Source organism: Heterocephalus glaber, unplaced genomic scaffold (genome assembly GCF_053883595.1).
Source record: "Heterocephalus glaber isolate CG9 unplaced genomic scaffold, H.glaber_assembly_v1.0 deba00001481, whole genome shotgun sequence".
NCBI classification, from domain to species: domain Eukaryota; kingdom Metazoa; phylum Chordata; class Mammalia; order Rodentia; family Bathyergidae; genus Heterocephalus; species Heterocephalus glaber.
The window spans coordinates 36,433,831-36,450,647 of record NW_028258317.1 but is presented as its reverse complement, the minus strand read 5'-3'; the positions used below and the strand labels follow the sequence as shown (position 1 = coordinate 36,450,647).

At 34.5% G+C, this 16,817-nt stretch overlaps 1 protein-coding gene across 19 annotated transcripts in view; it reads left to right on the top strand.

The window, feature by feature from the left end:
- Positions 1-16,817, top strand: part of Ccdc171 (coiled-coil domain containing 171) — a 361,174-nt gene that overhangs the window by 108,688 nt on the left and 235,669 nt on the right. For all 19 annotated transcript variants that reach the window (XR_015440062.1, XM_087183886.1, XM_087183887.1 and 16 more), the window contains 4 exons: positions 9,685-9,791; positions 11,478-11,567; positions 12,621-12,821; positions 15,714-15,881. Coding sequence is in view for 18 of the 19 variants with exons in the window: in XM_087183886.1 (XP_087040012.1) it covers positions 9,685-9,791; positions 11,478-11,567; positions 12,621-12,821; positions 15,714-15,881 (566 nt within the window). In the remaining variant the exon portion in view is untranslated. The remainder of the gene's footprint in view (positions 1-9,684; positions 9,792-11,477; positions 11,568-12,620; positions 12,822-15,713; positions 15,882-16,817) is intronic.

Here is a 16,817-nt window from a genome sequence, read left to right as displayed (position 1 = left end):
AAGATGGTAATTTGGCACACTAATAAGATTGTAGGTCTTTTTAAGGCAGAAACCAGAAAAAGTAAAATACAACAATTAACCATTTAAGATAATAATGTTAAAAGCACTTCTTTGAGATGAAAAATATTATACAGGACAGGATGACCACTTTCCAGGGAAAGATAATTAAATAAAACCTCTAGATACATTTTTGAAAAAATTTTATTATGAATATAAAGGCAAATTACAGTGTTAACTATAAGAACAAAAATCCAAATAATGAACCTGTATTTTTCTGCCAAGAAAAATCTGAATAAGGTTTTCTTTTAAATGATTCTCTGATGATCTCTTCTATCTAATTTTATCCAGTAATTAATTGCGTATATTTGTTATTTTTTATGAAAGACTTTAAACATATACAAAAAGAGGAAGAACAGGACAGCAGAATCTCTTACACTCACTACTCAGATCAACATACATTGATTTAGGGCCAGTCTTGTTTCATCTGTAACCCAACATATTTCTCATATCCTGGGATGATTTAATATCATTCATAAATATTTAAGTTTGACTCTCTAAAAGATTTGTTCTCTTTTTGAACATACAATTGTTCTTTAGTATCTATCCCCATAGGTACTAGGACCTGGGTTTCTAGGACCCTTTGGAGGTACCACAGTCTGAGAGTGCTCAAGGCCCTTATATAAAATGGCCTGATATTCTCATATAATCTCTGAGTATCCTCCAATATTCTTTAAATCATCCCTGGATTATTATAATATCTAGTCAGTATAATCAGTTGCTACATTGTATTATTGAAAGCGTAATGGCAAGAAAAAGTGTATACCTGCTTAGTACAGATACCCCTTCCCCCCTTCCATCTGTGGTTGGATGAATCTGTGGATGTGGAATCAATGGATGTGGAGGAACAACTCTAAATTCAAATTCATTATCACATCTAAAAAATTGAAAATAATTCCTCAGCTTTATACATTTCCAGGTTTCTTATATAGCTCATATAATAGCAATTTGTTTAAATTAGCATTCAAAGGAAGTCTATATATTATGGTTAGCTGATGGATTTTTAAAGTATTTAAAAAATGTCTACAGCATGTTCCCTTCATTTCTCTCTTCTTATTCACTTTTTTTGAGTTTTGTTTTGTTTTGTGTCTCATGATGTAGTTCACACTGGCCTTGAAGTAATTATGTAGCCCAAGCTGGCCTTGAACTCATGGCAATCCTCCTGCCTCAGCCTACTGAGTGGTGGGATTACAGACGTGTGCCACCATGCCTGCCTTCTTATTCACTTTTTTTTTTTCTTTTGGTACCGGGGATCGAACTTGGGTCCTTTTGCTTGTGCAGCAGGCGGTAAAACCACTGAGCCAAATCACCAGCCCCTCTTATTCACTTTTTTACAACATTTATTTGTTAAAGATCTATGTCATTTGTTTTAGGAGTTCCACAGTCTACATTGTTCTGAGTGTATTCACATTGTACAGTTTAACATTTTTCTTTTTGCATAGTTTTAAAAATAAATTGGTAATCATATTTAGTAATTGAAATACTTTATATATGTGCTTTCTAATATAGTACATGTAAGCCACAAGTGACAGTTAAGCTTGAAATATGGCTATTGTAACTAAGGAACCAAAAAGTTAATTTTAATAAATAAATTTAAATAATCACACTTGGCTACCACATTGAACATTACCAAATTAGAGGATTGACTAGGGCTTCACCTCTGATTTTCTTTAAAATAATATTTCTTTTTAAATTTTCTTCAAATTATTTCTCGTGCAGACTTCTTTTTGAGTTCTGTAAATCTTTGACCTATGTCAATACAGGTTTTCAGTTTTAATTTTTCAGTTCATATCTCTTAACACCATCATTCTTGTTATGATAGTTTTAATTATATTTTTGTTTTTACTAGATTTATTCTTATGTTTCTCTTTAGGAGAAATTGTAGATTTTTTTGTTTTAGTCATAAATATCAATAATTATATAGTGTAAAAAGTAACTGAAGATCAAGTGTGCATTGTAAGATGGAAACATATAAAGCTAAAATTTCATTAGGTAGTCAGAATCACTATGAGTATTAATGGTTAAGAAATTTATTGTAAGAAGTAGACCATGTATGCATTGAGAGGAGCTGAAGAAGGGAGATGTAGAAGAGGAAGTGGGAAGTTTTAGAGAAAAATGACTAATCAGCCATATGTAAGTACTGCAATGGATGGATAAACCTTAGTTAAAGCAAATATAGGGAATGTAGTCCTCCTGCCAGGAAAGGAGAGCTATTGAAGAAAACTATGAGCAACATCGTATTGGCACAAAAAAAAGAAACATGGAATAGAATAGATGACCCAGAAAAAATCCGTACAACTATAGCCATCTGGGTCTTGACAAAGGAGCCAAAAACAATTTGGAGAAGAGACAACCTCTTTAACAATACAGCCTCTTTAAAGTAGACTGAATATGCAAGATAGAAACTAAATTTCTCTCATTCTGTACAAAAATTAATTCAGAATGGTTCAGAGACCTAGGTCAGAACTGGAAACTTTGAAACTTCTAGAAGAAAATATAGGGGAAACACTTGAAGCCTTAAGAACAGGAAAAGATTCCTGCATAGGACTCTAGTAGTTTGAGAATCAACAAGTTAAAAAATCTCTTCACAGCAAGGAAACAACTAACAAAATGAATAAACAGCCTGTAGGATGGAGAAAATCTGCTTTTTAGTGGAGGAAACTAAGAATTGCTCTAAGTATCAAAGTGATGGACATGTTAATTAGCTTGATTGGAGTAATCAGTTGACATATCTCAAAACATGATGTCTACACCTTAAATATATATGATTTTATTTATCAATAAAAAGGAAAAAAGGAAACTGGAAGGCTGCTGATGGTAGGCCTGAGGTCACTGTTTATGAGCTGGGCTAATTGGAAGGTAAGCTGGATGTACAGTGGGCAGAATGAAGGTAACTAAAACCTGCTGGGCTCTAATGTACCTCAGTGTGGAGAGGATGAAGATGAATTGGAATCAATCAGCACTTCGTATTTGTCTTTCATTGCATATAATTAGTCATTTTTAGAAAGTTATGGCTGCTATTTTACTTTTCAGTATTGTTCCAAATTTTATTCTGGCCAACTGCAACTTGGGAGTGTATAACCATATATGGAAGAGGATGCTGTGAAATAGTTTCATTTTGAGGAAGTTCATGTTAGTACCACCACAGAACAAGAATAGGACCCATGGGAATCTGGACTGCTTGCTCACACAGCTTGCTTGTGCCTTCAGGATATGGCTGAACTCAGTGTTGTATAGATACCACCTGCATTTTGATGATAGAGTGCTGTTGTGTATGCACAAATTTATGGATTTGTAGGTCAGCCATTAACCATTTTATAGTAGGCCACCTTGTGTCACATGGCAAATCGGTAGCCATGGTTTCAGTATCTGCTGAGGACGAGTAACAAATCCAAAGACAGTTTTAAAGAGAATAGTTATCTTTAGAGAATGGCATACTTGGCTCCAAAATCCTAAAAGTTTACACTACTCTCTGTTCACCAGATCCAGTCAAAATGATATTATTAACTCAGAGAACTAAGTAGCATGTGGTATTTTCTGGAATGGAGGTTGATCAGGGGTTTTACAGATTAAATGATGATAGAGGGCTAGAAGTGATGTATCTTTGAAGTAGGGCAGAAAAGAAAGCATATTGTTGGCTCTGCCCCCTGAAAGAAATGTGGTGGTCTTTAGTAAAATGATAGAACAAATGGCTTCATTCCAATTACCAGGAAATGTGTTTATTTGCTCTAATAATGCAACTACATTTTTAACTGCAGTTGCAACTGGAAGTCACATGTGAGTATGCTTACAGTAATTCACTGTGATTTCCCAAGGTCCATGTGTATTCTGCACAGATTCAGATAGGCCAGTTGAATGTTTATAGAATAGGAATTACCAGTTCTTATTTTCCAGGTCCACAGGAGGCATTAATTTTTACAATTTCTCTGGAAATGTGACATTACTTTTAATTTACTATTTTGGTATGTAAAAGTTATAGTAACTTTCACTTTTTTTTCCACTTGGTTTTCCTTTCTCATACGCCTCACTCTGATGTCCAAAATGGACATTATGCCAGTTGCTGCCTTTGTCCCTCACACACCTCTCTGTGGTGTTGGGGATTAAACCCAGGGTCTGTACATTCGAGGCAAGTGCTTTACCACTGAGTTACATCTCTAGCTCTGTAGAAATAACTGTGAGGTGGTTTCTCGTACTCACTGTCTCAGGACATGAGCAAAATATAGTCTGTTTTCTTTTTATGCCAGAGTGTAACACACATGGTCTCTAGTTCAGTTGCCAATGAAGTCACTGTTCCCACTTGAAACCCTCTGAGCCTGGCCTTTATTGTTGGGATTTCTGTCAGCATTCCAGTCTTTTGAGCTCTGACCAGAGTCCCTCAACAGCTTTGCTTATAGCACTTTAGGCTTTTCAGGGCCTGCTTCTCCAAACTTTATCTGAAAGCTTTATTCCAAGGTTAGGTATAGTCACAGCAATGATCCTGCTTCTGTGGTACAGTTTTCTGTATTCATTAGCTTTCCTGTTGCTGAAACATAATACCTGATGCCCACAGTTTACAGAAGGAGAGGTTTAATTTGGCTCATGGTTTCAGGGGATTCAGTTCATGGTTGGCTGGCTACAAGGCAAGAATTTTATGGCAAAAGAGCAAGGTGGAGTAAAGCGGCTTAGTTCATGGCAGCTGGGAAGTAGAGTAGGGGAACAGTGCCAGAGAGGACCATGTATCAGGATTACATCTCCATGACCCACCCAGACACACCCAGAAGTATGCTTTACTAATCCCAAGCCAGTTATGTTGACCCAATTAAGGTTAACTATCATAGCATCTCAGGTCTCCCTGAATTAGTGTCAGTTCAGATCCAGTTCCAGTTATCCCTGAAGAAGAGTGGTTAATTCCTCTCCTGCAATATATAGTCATTTTGGCAAATGATTTCATGTTTTCTTGAGAAGGCTAGGAGGAAGATTTATAGTATAACCTTTTTTTTTTTTTGGTACCAGGGATTGAACTTGGAACCTTGCACTTATGAGGCAGGCGGTGAAACCGCTGAGCTAAATCCCCAGCCCCTATAGCATAACTTTTTAGCAATATGTCAGAATGCCTAACAGGACTCTTCCTCTTTGTTCAGAGAGTCCTGGATCTGCAAACTAGCTAAAGTATGAGAAGTGGTTGTGGGCCAGTAATCTCCTTTGTGTTGATTTAAGTCATACTTCTTGCAGTTAGACCCAGACTTTCTGCTTACAGAAATCAGATAAGACTTAATCTAATTTTAGTTCTAGGAATACCATGATAAGTTACCCAGTGCTAGCATTCTCCATGGGTCAAACCTTTTATGTGTATTGCTTTGACTTTAAAACCTGTTATGGTAACCATGTCCACCTTGTTGCTAGAATTTAAGTGTTATCACTTGGCCTATATTGCCCAAGGTCCCACCACTCCCACTGAATTCATGGAACCTAGTTTGATAGCACCATTTCTTACTGCTATTCTTGGCTTTCTAGCCACACAGAGCTCAGGGAGGCTTTGGTTTCTTTCACCAGTATATTTCTCAAGCCTTAGTGAAGGAAGTGTTTTCTGGGCTCTCCTAAGGGATGCAGGGAGCAGATGAGCAGGACTTACAGAATAAATACTTTCCATATATTAGAAAACTTATGAGCCATTTTCTTTAAACACTCCAGAATGAACACCAATGTTTGCAAGACAACAAAGATCTTTATTTATGACCTCAGTGATTAAGATGAGTTAATATACAGAATTTGTCTGAGTTTGAGAAATTTATCTGCCAGCAAAATGTTTATATTTATAGCTTTTAGAATAAAAAGGAATTTTCATAGTTTTCCATACATTATATAGTAAATGTTTATTTTTTGTCAGGTGAAAATAAGAACCATTTGAATGTTGTTTTCTGTTTTCTAAGATATGATAAAAAATAAACATTAAACAGGGGCTGGAGATGTAGCTCAGTGGTGCCACACCTGCCTGACAAGCACAAAGTCCTGAGTTCGATCCCTGGAACCACATATACACACACACATACACACACGCACACATACAAAATACCAAAAAACATTAAACAACACAAATTTTCCCCCTATGAATTCTGAGGACAAATGTGACTACTTATGTTTTATCCATATACCTTTTTTTTTTTGAGACAGGGTCCCTCTATGGTCTAGGCTGGCCTTGAACTCACTATGTAGCCCAGGCTGGCCTCAAACTTGCAGTGATCCTCTTGAGTGTTGGGATTATAGGTATTTGCCACCACACCCAGCCAATTATGTCTATTTTAAAGTAATTCTCTCCTTTTGGGGTTTTGCAGGAAAAAAAAATAGGTAAGAGGATGGTTGAGAAGGAGGTACGTGAGATAGATTCACCTCATTCATTACACTATGGAATTGTAAGTTACTGAAGTAATAACACCAGTTTGAAAAACAGTGGATGATTTGAGTCATGTGAAAATACTTATTTTTTTGAGATTGTCTGAAAGGAAACATTTAAACACAGGGATTTGGAACATTTTCTTATGTCCTACCCTATCTTGTGGGCTACTAATTGAAGGAAAGATTTGTGAAGTACAGTGAGAGTTGAATCCTTTTTCCTTTTTTTGTTTTTTTGGGTGCTGGGGATCGAACTCAGGACATTGTGCTTTCCAGGCAGGTGGTGGCACCACTGAGCTAAATCCCCTGCCCCAAGAGTTGAATCCTTCTAAAAGTGAGAGGGAGAGATTGAAGCAGGGAGTGGTAATGTGAAAGCATAGGCTGTTACTTATGTACACAGATACATATATGGAGAGGAGACAGAAAACAGATTTTGAGTTGATATGTTTTTTTTTCTAGTCCTGGGGATTGGACCCATGCTAGGCAAACCATTCTACCCCTGAGGTTTCTCCTCAGCCCTTTATTTTTTTATTTTGAGACAAGGTCTTGCTAAGCTGCCCAGGCTAGCCTAGAACTCAAGATCCTCCTACCTCAGCCTCCCAGCTAACTGGAATTGTATCTACTGTGCAGGCCTGACATGTCTATTCATTAGGAATTTGACTTTTGAAAAGTCAGTTATTACTACTGTTAAATCTTTTTCTAAAGCAGTACTTAGTGAATTTTTAAACCTCTTTCTGATAGGATCCTTTTTTTTTTTTTTTTTTGGTACTGGGGATCTAACTTTGGACCTTGCACTTGTGAGGCAGGCTTTGGAACCACTGAGCTAAATCCCTGGCCCTCTGATAGGATACTTTTAATAGTCTGTTGTGTTTGGGCCATAGTGCAGTGATTAAAATATCATTAGGTTGGGGCCGGGGATTTAGCTCAGTGGTTCTGCTGCCTGCCTTGAAAGCAGAAGGTCCTGAGTTCAATCTCTGGTACCAAAACCAAAACAAAACGAAACAAAAAATATCATTACGTTAAATCAAAACAGTCAATAGGTTCTTGGTTCAGAGAGACCCTCTCTTTCTATTTGTAAGCATTTTGTCATATTCAAGGACCAGTGAGTATTTTTTTTTTTTTATTAGTATCAGGGATCCAACTCAGGTCCTTGCTCTTGTGAGGCAGGCGGCGGAACCACTGAGCTAAATCCCTGGCCCAGTAAGTATTTTAAAAAAATAATATATTTTAAGGACTGGGGATTTAGTGGTTCTGGCACCTGCCTCAAAAGCAAAAGGTCCCAAGTTCAATCCCTGGTACCAAAAGAACCAAAACAAAACAAAAAACAAAAACAAAAACCAACAAAAATAATAATATATATTAATAGGACATAAGGCATACAGTGTACCTAAAGAAAACTTCATTGTATAAACATTTCAGTCAAGAAAACTTTATTTAATGTAGAATATAAAAATGTGCATAGATCTTTAAGGAGAGGGCATTTTGTCCTCTTACTCCTCAACATCATATTAAGATGATTTTATTCTTCTGAATTTTTGAGAGGAAGTCTTCTCCCTTATTATAAGAACTAGCAGACTTCCTGAGTGCCCTTGAATGATTTATTCATGGCCTACTTTGTGTAGTGGCAAAAGTACTTTTTTAAAATCTTGTTCAAGAGAGCAATTAAAAAAAACGTATTTGGTGAGACCTGTAATAAAATTTTTAATGCTTTGTCTTTTCAGCTTATACTCATTACAGAGTATTGTCTCCTCCATGGCTCAGAGCTGTGTATTTTTTTCCTAGCTGGAATAAGTGTTATTTCCATATTAACTTTAGGTTTTTAGGTTAAATATTATTATTCTTTAAAAAAAAATCTGTTGTACTCATATCTAAGATAGTGTTTATATCTTGATAATTGTCATAAATTTACTAACATTTTCCCAAGATTACTTTTAAGCGGGACTGGGGATTTAGCTCAGTGGTTCTGCTGCCTGCTTTGCAAGTACAAGGACCTGAGTTTGATCCCCGGTACCAAAAAAATAAAATAAATAAATAAAAAGATTACTCTTAAGATAGATAAAGTTGGGCTATCATTAACTGATAAGTTTTTCTTTCTTTTATTATTGCCTCTTCTCCCATGCCCTACAAATTGCAGTCTCAGAATACTTGAGAAACGGAAGAATGATCTCATGTTGTCATTATTTACTTTCTATGTTGCCCTCTTACTAGATTGTAGATTTTGTATGGACAGAGGCCACACTGATCAGCGCACCTCCACAGGCCTTGTGCTTAAGATTAGGACATAAGTGGAATTCAATAAATTGAGTGAATAAAAAATGCATATTATAAATGCTTCTTTTTGTAGTTATCTTTGTTGCAAATATTTTTCTTGTATATTAAAATATTTAGATTATAAAATATGGGGAGAAATGATATCAGGAAATAATATTTTTAATGTGACTGTTTTCAAACTAAGTTGGGTACTTGTTTTTTAACACTGAGGGTTAGTGTAGTAAAGTAGTACAGAGTAGTAAAATAAAAAATCAATTTAAAGTGGTTTTTGAAACTCAACTTTTGATTATTTTGGATTAATATTTGGAATTTTGTTTGACCATGTGACCTTTACTAGCTCAGGTAATTTAACTTATGGCCCAACTACATTAGTCTGAGGGCATAATATGGAAATACTTATTTTTGCAATGGATATCAGTCTTAAAAATTTTTCATTGAAACATGATGTAGGCTGTGTAAATAATAGCATTTTATTGTTTATTTCAAATTGTAACTTGAGAATTATAAGGATTGAAGAATATTTCCAAGCATAATGAAAAATTATATGCTGTTGGGTTCAGAAATTATTACTTAAGCAAAATAGTACATTATAAAAGGCCTGATTGATCAGAAACACAAGAACCAAGTAGGTTTATGTAATTTCCCAAAATAGTGTTAGTATATTCATTTAATTGTTGGATAAGAGGGAATATACAAATATTGCTGTTACTTAGGAGATTTAAAAAAATTACTATCATATGGATCTTGATATGGTAGAAAGTCACCATAAATTTTAACTTGGTATATTATAAACTTCAGTTTGGCCACTTATTTAGAAAGGTGTTTAATACTTGGCTGTATAGCAGCATACTTGGAGAATAAAATTCTACTTAATGTTTTGTACCATCTTTTTGGCTACATCTAATTGTAATATTTCTGTTATTGTGTGCTTGTCTTTTGTGCCTATGTGACTTTAAGGGTATGTTTTCATCCTATGTTTTTCTCTAGGCATCCACAAGGACAAAGATAAACCTCCCAGCTTCTCTGCTGTCCTTGAGACTTTGAGGTGTACCTTGACAGATTACCAGAGCAAGCTAGAAGATGCATCTAATGAGGTAACACTTGCACTGTTTGGCTCCACACATGTAGCCGTCGGCTTGTACCAGTATGTATCCCTTGCTTGTTACAAAGGTCGAAAAGATTGGGATGTTGAATTGACAGCTTCACAGATACAAAACATAATAAATTGTCTCACACTATTCTTTCTGTAAGTATGGCTTAACATAGTCTCTCACTTATGTCTTTGTAACTCTTCAGGCACACTATTATTTTCAGTTATAAAGATGTTGGCCCTTCTTAATTTATCTATTAATTTAATAAAAAGCTGTGCAAGTCATTTAAATTAATGTGTTATGTTAAAATGTTAATGTGTTTTATGATGTGGAATAATTGGTGGAAATTTCAGTTTTGTCAATATTTTAGTTTGAGAATTCTACAGACTCTGGAAGTCATAATAGAAAATAGAAATTACTTTAATTCTCTAAAGGGAGTGAAGTGTTGTTAGAGGCTTTTAAAAACAAAAATCCTTTTGATGTAGCCTGGAAGCTTTTAATTTGCTGATTGAAAAAGCCCTATTTATCATCTCATTTGTATTGTTTAATCTGTGAGTTGATGATTTTCTTGAGCATTAGAATGTTTTATAATTTATGCTTTAAGAATTGAAGTTTGTCTACATCTTGCCAAATTAGCATATGAAGTAATTACATTAAATACAATTAACAAAACAGATTGTTCAGCTGAGGACAAGTCACAAAGCAAAGAATTTAGTGTTTCTTTCATATATTACAAAAGCGTAGACCATTATTTTAACATATTGGTAGCTTATTTTAGTTAGGTAAGGTGAACAAAGAAGGAAAAGTGAGTCGTGTTGATACCCTATGTAAATATTCAAAAGGAAAAACAGAAAGTAACCGTTGAAATAATTAAATTTCTATGAAGAACAAGTATTACTACGTCTTTCCTTGTGAGACAAGACAAGACCTGTGTTGTTAGTAGTTTATAAAACTCTTCTGAGGCCTATGTCTGGAAGCTGCAGGGTAACTAGGAATGTATTACCCACAGCGAATTGTTATTCGGGAGGATGAATGTCACATGATCCTCAGCACAGTTGAAAAGTCGACTCAGCAGGCTTTGGCTTAGTAATGTGCTTTGTTGTGAACCAGTGCCAAAGACAGCAGTGGGGAGACCAAGGGGGTGGCTGCAAAGAAAGCAAAAAGAGCAGTCTGACAGAAAGAAGAATGAACTGTCAAAGAAAATGAATCACAAGTGGTGCAGGACCAACTGATGACCTGCCACAACCCTTCCCTGTAGGGCTACATGTGACTGACCCTGAAGTTGTCATAGAGTGAGAGACCGGTGAATACCCTCTTGATGCATAGGAAAACAGTCTTTGGCTTTGTTCTCTTTTCTTCCCTTGTAGATATCACTGCTTCTGGCATTTTAGTCCAGTAGGATTTTCAGAATAAAGTTATATTTGTTTACAATAAGAGTGAAATCCTTTATCTAGACATCTAGTAAAAATACAATAACATCACTGACATTTAAGAATGCTTTGTTTTCTTTTTAGTCATGTGAGCTTGTGACAGAGAATACGTAGTATTTAACCAAAAGAATAATTGTTATTAAGACTCTTAATTACTGTTGAAAAATTTGTACTTAATTGCATAAAAAGCATTTCAAGGTTAGTGCTTGAGTAACACATCCTTGAGAAATATAAAAAGTTACTTTTATTTTTTAATCAGCTAAACAGCATGAATGATGCTAAGGAAAAGGCATCTAATGAACTTGATTCCACCAAACTGAAGATTGAATTTCACACTAAAAATATAAAGGTAGTATTTTTTCATTTTTTATTAAGAAGTGATATACTTACTTTGGGAATATTTTAGAGCTAGCTGTAAATATATATTCCTCTTTATAAAGTTTATTAGTATGTACTTTTAATACTTTGATGCTGATCAAAGTAACATTTTTTTCATTAAAAAAAACTTGATTGAGGGCCGGGGATTTAGCTCAGTGGTTCCACCGCCTGCCTCACAAGCGCAAGGTCCTGAGTTCAATACCCCGTACCAAAAAAAAAACAAAACAAAAACTTGATTGCAAATTATTTTGGTTAAAGGAAAAATTGATTTTTCTGATGTAATTGTAATAATACAGCTTCAAAAACAGTTTGAGATTTAATGTCCTCCTGCCTTAGATACCTGTACATATTAAGTATATTTTACATAAACACACGTTTGGAGTCAGTTTTCATCATTTTAGGGTGGAGCCATTGTTTTTAGTACTTCATCTCTGGTAATGAGCTGAGACCACAGCTGGCTAAGGTCCAGAAAAACAGTTTCTTTCTGCACTAGTTTTATGTACTGCATCGTTGCAAAATTTGAGTTGCTCAATATTGTTGGAATTTTATTGTGTTGGTTCATATTGAGTTTGTTGTGGACACAGTTCAATAGAATTTGTTAAGGTTAAGGAATAATTCAGCTGAATTTTATGCCATATACTTGAGATTTTTATTAGTACTTGGAATATCATTGGAAAGAAAATGTTTTTATATTAAATGTAAAGAGACTTACTTTGTAAAATGTTGAAGTGTTATTAAAATGTTTTGAACTATCAAATGTTTTTTATAATGAGTTGAAAGGAAAACTGACTTTAAAGAGCTTTTTAGAATTAGCTGTCTTATTCCAAATGTTCAAATATAACAAATTTTCTAATTTTTGAGCTAAAATATACTTACAAAATACTTTCAGCAAAATACTGATTAACATTAAAGCAAATACTTTATTGTTTTATATTACACCTTTGAAAGTTTTCATTATATATTTTATGTTGACGTGGCTTCCCATTGGGGAGTCTTCTTACATTCTATCTGATGTCTCTGACAGGAACTTCAAGATAAACTGGCTGAAGTCCGTAAAGAGTTAAGTCATTTACGCACTAAATGTGCAGACCGAGAAGCTTTAATAAGCACTTTAAAAGTAGAACTACAAAATGTGCTGCACTGTTGGGAGAAAGAAAAGTCACGAGCAGCCCAATATGAAAGTGAACTTCAGAAGCTGTCCCAGGCTTTCCATAAGGACACTGAGGTACTACCTGAGACTGAAAGACAGCTAGAAAAAGCCTTTCACTAATCTTGAATTTATGCATTTACTTACATCAAGTAATTATTTTTACTCATACTTCATTTAAAAAAAATGTTCTTTGCTGAATATTTTGAAATATTCACGACTGTTGCAAAATCAGCTATTCCATTATGCTGTATCATCCTACTTTGTGAGAAAAGTAATATAATTTAACCCCTCTGTCACTTGGACCATGAATTTTTTAGATTATTATATTTCAAGCTGCTATGCTTCTAACTGTTCCTTCAAAGTTTGCTTTTTTGTCAGTGATAAGGTTATTTTTATTTTTAGTGGTTTTGCAGGTTTGTATGGTAGAATTTTTTTTTGTAATCAAATAAATCTGGACAAGCCACACAGCTTAGTCTCTTCATATCTGTTTCTTTATTTGTAAAACAGGAGTAATATCTACTTTAGTACACAGTCTCTTTAGTCTTTATAATTATAGGGTAGTAATAAAAACCTAGAAAAATAAAAGTTCCATGAAATCAAAACTTCATTTGGTTGTCCTAGACAGTTGTCTATCCATTTTTATTTATTAATGACTTGTTAAAGTGTTATGACAAAATTTTCATATTCTGTATGAATCTTTGTGACTGAAATTGTTATATTTTTTACCTATGGGTAGAGAGCTAGTGTGGCTAATGGAACCAGTTTATCCAAAGCTGTCCTGCATATTGAGTTCATTACTCCTACAAATATGAGCACAAATGCCAAGGGAATAAAAAGGAAATAAACATTCTTTCCACTCTTCTTACAGTCTGGATTTAAATTGTGTCCACATGAAGTGGTTGGAATTGTTCTATACATCAGATAGTGATTAAAGGAAAGGAAACTAGAAGCCTGACTGTATTGTAAAGTCAGCATGTCTACAGCATTGTGGTTGAGTTCAACATGTGTGAGTTGATTTTGGATGTTGTGATTCTCTTTTCATGCCAAATGGGTGATTATAATGCTTTGTTTATCATAGCCTAAGCAAAAAGGATATAAGGGCAACATAATAAATTATCCCCAAAGATGAGCTTCCTTAAGGATGAACATGATCACGTGGCAAGAATATGGAAAAGGAATATTTTAGTGCTTGAATAATACATTTTGGAAGTTATATTTAATAAAAATTTTGTGCATTCAACTCAGTTAAAGATATAAAATTGTCAGAAATGGTGGTACGTGGCTATAATCCCAGCATTCTGGGATGCTGACACAGCAGGATTGCAAGTTTGAGCCCAGCCTACTCAGTGAGTTAGTGAGACCATGTCTCAGAAAACAAATACTCTCACGGGGCGGGGATTTAGCTCAGTGGTGCTGCTGCCTGCCTTCCAAGAGCAAGGTGCTGAGTTCGATCTCCGGTACCAAAAATAAATAAATAAATAAATGAAAACAAACAATCAAAAAACTTTATTTAGTGGGAACCTGTCTCAAAAAGGCCTGTGAATGTAGCTAAGTGCAAAGGGCCTGGGTTCAATCCCTGGTATTGAAAAAAAAAAAAAAGCAAAAGTCATCTTTAACTGCTTATAAAAGGACAATGCATAGGAATGATGCATAGCACATCTATGAAAAAAATCTTTTGATATCTTGACTCAAATTTGTGGTTTTAACTACATTTAAAAATTTTGTTTTTTAAATTATTATATTTGGAAAAAATGAGGTAGCTTATAGAGTGAATTAATGATATACATTAATCAGGAAAACTAACTTTACAGATTCTAATTACAAAACTATTGTGTATACTGCCTTGGGATTTTTGTTGTTACTGTTATTTAATCTAGAAGATTAGAATTTTCAATGTTTTTGTTATAAGTTTTCCTTTTTTAAAAGTTTTCTTTACCTGCTGATCTGTTAAATTACCTTGAGGGAACTTATTTTATCCACATAAAATATTCACTTTGCAGCTTCACAATTATTTTGTCTTTGAGTCATGTGCTTTGAGACTTTATAGATGAAATGCCTTATAAAGAGGGCCACTCAGCATTATGTAAGTAAATACTGCTTCTGTGTTCAAGATAAGATCAGCTTTATACTGAATTTTAGAGCATAGTAAGCAAAATAGTGGATAGTTTAGTATCTATAATACTATACTTTTAAAGGACCTTTTCACATATTTCTAATTGAACATTTTTGAAAATATGTCTTGAGAAGCTATATCCACTCTTTTTGGCCTCTTACTTTGTAATATTTTAAATCCTACAAATGCCCAATGTGTTAAATACTGTACTACATAAACTGATAAGCGGGGAAAAACAAATGAGCCCCTCTTCCATATCTTTTATATCACTGTCTGCTTTGCCTAAGGGGGTTAGAATAGATTTCCTATAAATGGTAAGTAAAATGGAATCTCTGGAGTAGGAAGAAAGCTGAGTAATTGTGTACATGTGAAGTATAGATATTGTGTAACTTTTTCTTCATCAGAATTGTATGACCGTTTTCTCTCCACACTGCTTTTGGACTTAACATCTGCTTTGGTAAATATAAATAAGAAATTATAGAACCACTGTGTTGACTTCCAGTTTGAAGGGCTGATAAACAAATACTCCAGACAGCTTGCATTACAGCTAAGGAAGCTTAGGGCCTGAATAGATGCTTACTCATATCACATTCTTGTCCAGGAGAAAAGATGGGGTCGGAAATGTGGTCTTTTGGCTTTTAGACATCAGAGTTTGGTTTTGAATTCCAGTTGTAAGCAATTGCAAGTATTCTATGTAATACTTGGTTTTAAACATGAAAAAAGTTATCTAAATGACAGTATCTGAAACTTGAGTATTTTAGTTTCTAGGTTTTAGAAATAAATTTTTTACTGTTTGTATTATGTGTTTTACTTCTTACAATGTTTATATAAAGGAATTGTCTTTTTCCTTGCAGGAGAAGCTAACCTTCCTTCATACCTTGTATCAACACTTGGTAGCCGGCTGTGTGCTCATGAAACAACCAGAAGGCATGTTGGATAAATTCTCCTGGTCTGAGCTTTGTGCAGTCTTGCAGGAGAATGTTGATGCCCTTGTTGCAGACCTCAACAGGGCTAATGAGAAGGTAACTGTCCTCAGGCACTAGATACCTCTATTAAATTCAGTGACATTTGTCCACATCACAGTATCATTAAGAGGGGCTGACATTCATCTTATTTCAAAAAGAATTTGGATGTTAATAATTCAATACCATTAATTATGGCTTGTCTACAACTCAGTTTGATGCCATTGCTGTGGGCATGTAAATGTGACTGAAGTCTGTATGAAGTCTCTAAGCTCCACTTTCTGTGCAGGACATGCTAATACTACTAGCCAGTATTAGCCACAGGGACCTAATTAAAAGAAAATGAATTAATCTTACTGATGAAGCAATTCAAAGAACTTAGTCATTTACATTAATAAACCAACTCTTTATGTTAGCATAAAATAGAAACAGGATACAGTTATTCAAAAACATTATCTTAGAATCCTTTGCTTAGGAAATATGAGTGTTATTTTAAAAGCACTTAGAAAAATTTAAATCATATGTATGACTTGTTTCTGGAAATACAGCAAACTATATAAAGAAAACCTAGTCTATATTTTAAAATGTAACATCTATTTTGTAAGAACAAAACAATAGACTTTTATGGTCACTTTACCATTTCACAAAACTAGGAATTCAGTCTTTTTTTCCCCTAAAAAAACAAAACCTGCTTTTGGTTATAGAAAATTAAAATGGATTAGCAGATCAATGTATGTCACTGTTAAAGATACTGATTCTTATCCTTGTTCTATTGAACTGGTCAGAACTGTGTTTATGTGGTCTAATTTCCAGGTTTTAATTACAATAACATTTGTTCTTAAGAGACAGGAAGAAAAAAATGTTCTGCATGTTTTTGAAAAAAGTCTGTTGAACTAATAAAACAACCCAGTTTCTGGGTGAGATTTCTTATCCTTAAGGATTTTACCTTGATTCTGTTGGCAAACACAATCATAGGCATTGAGAAGTAGAGCTGAG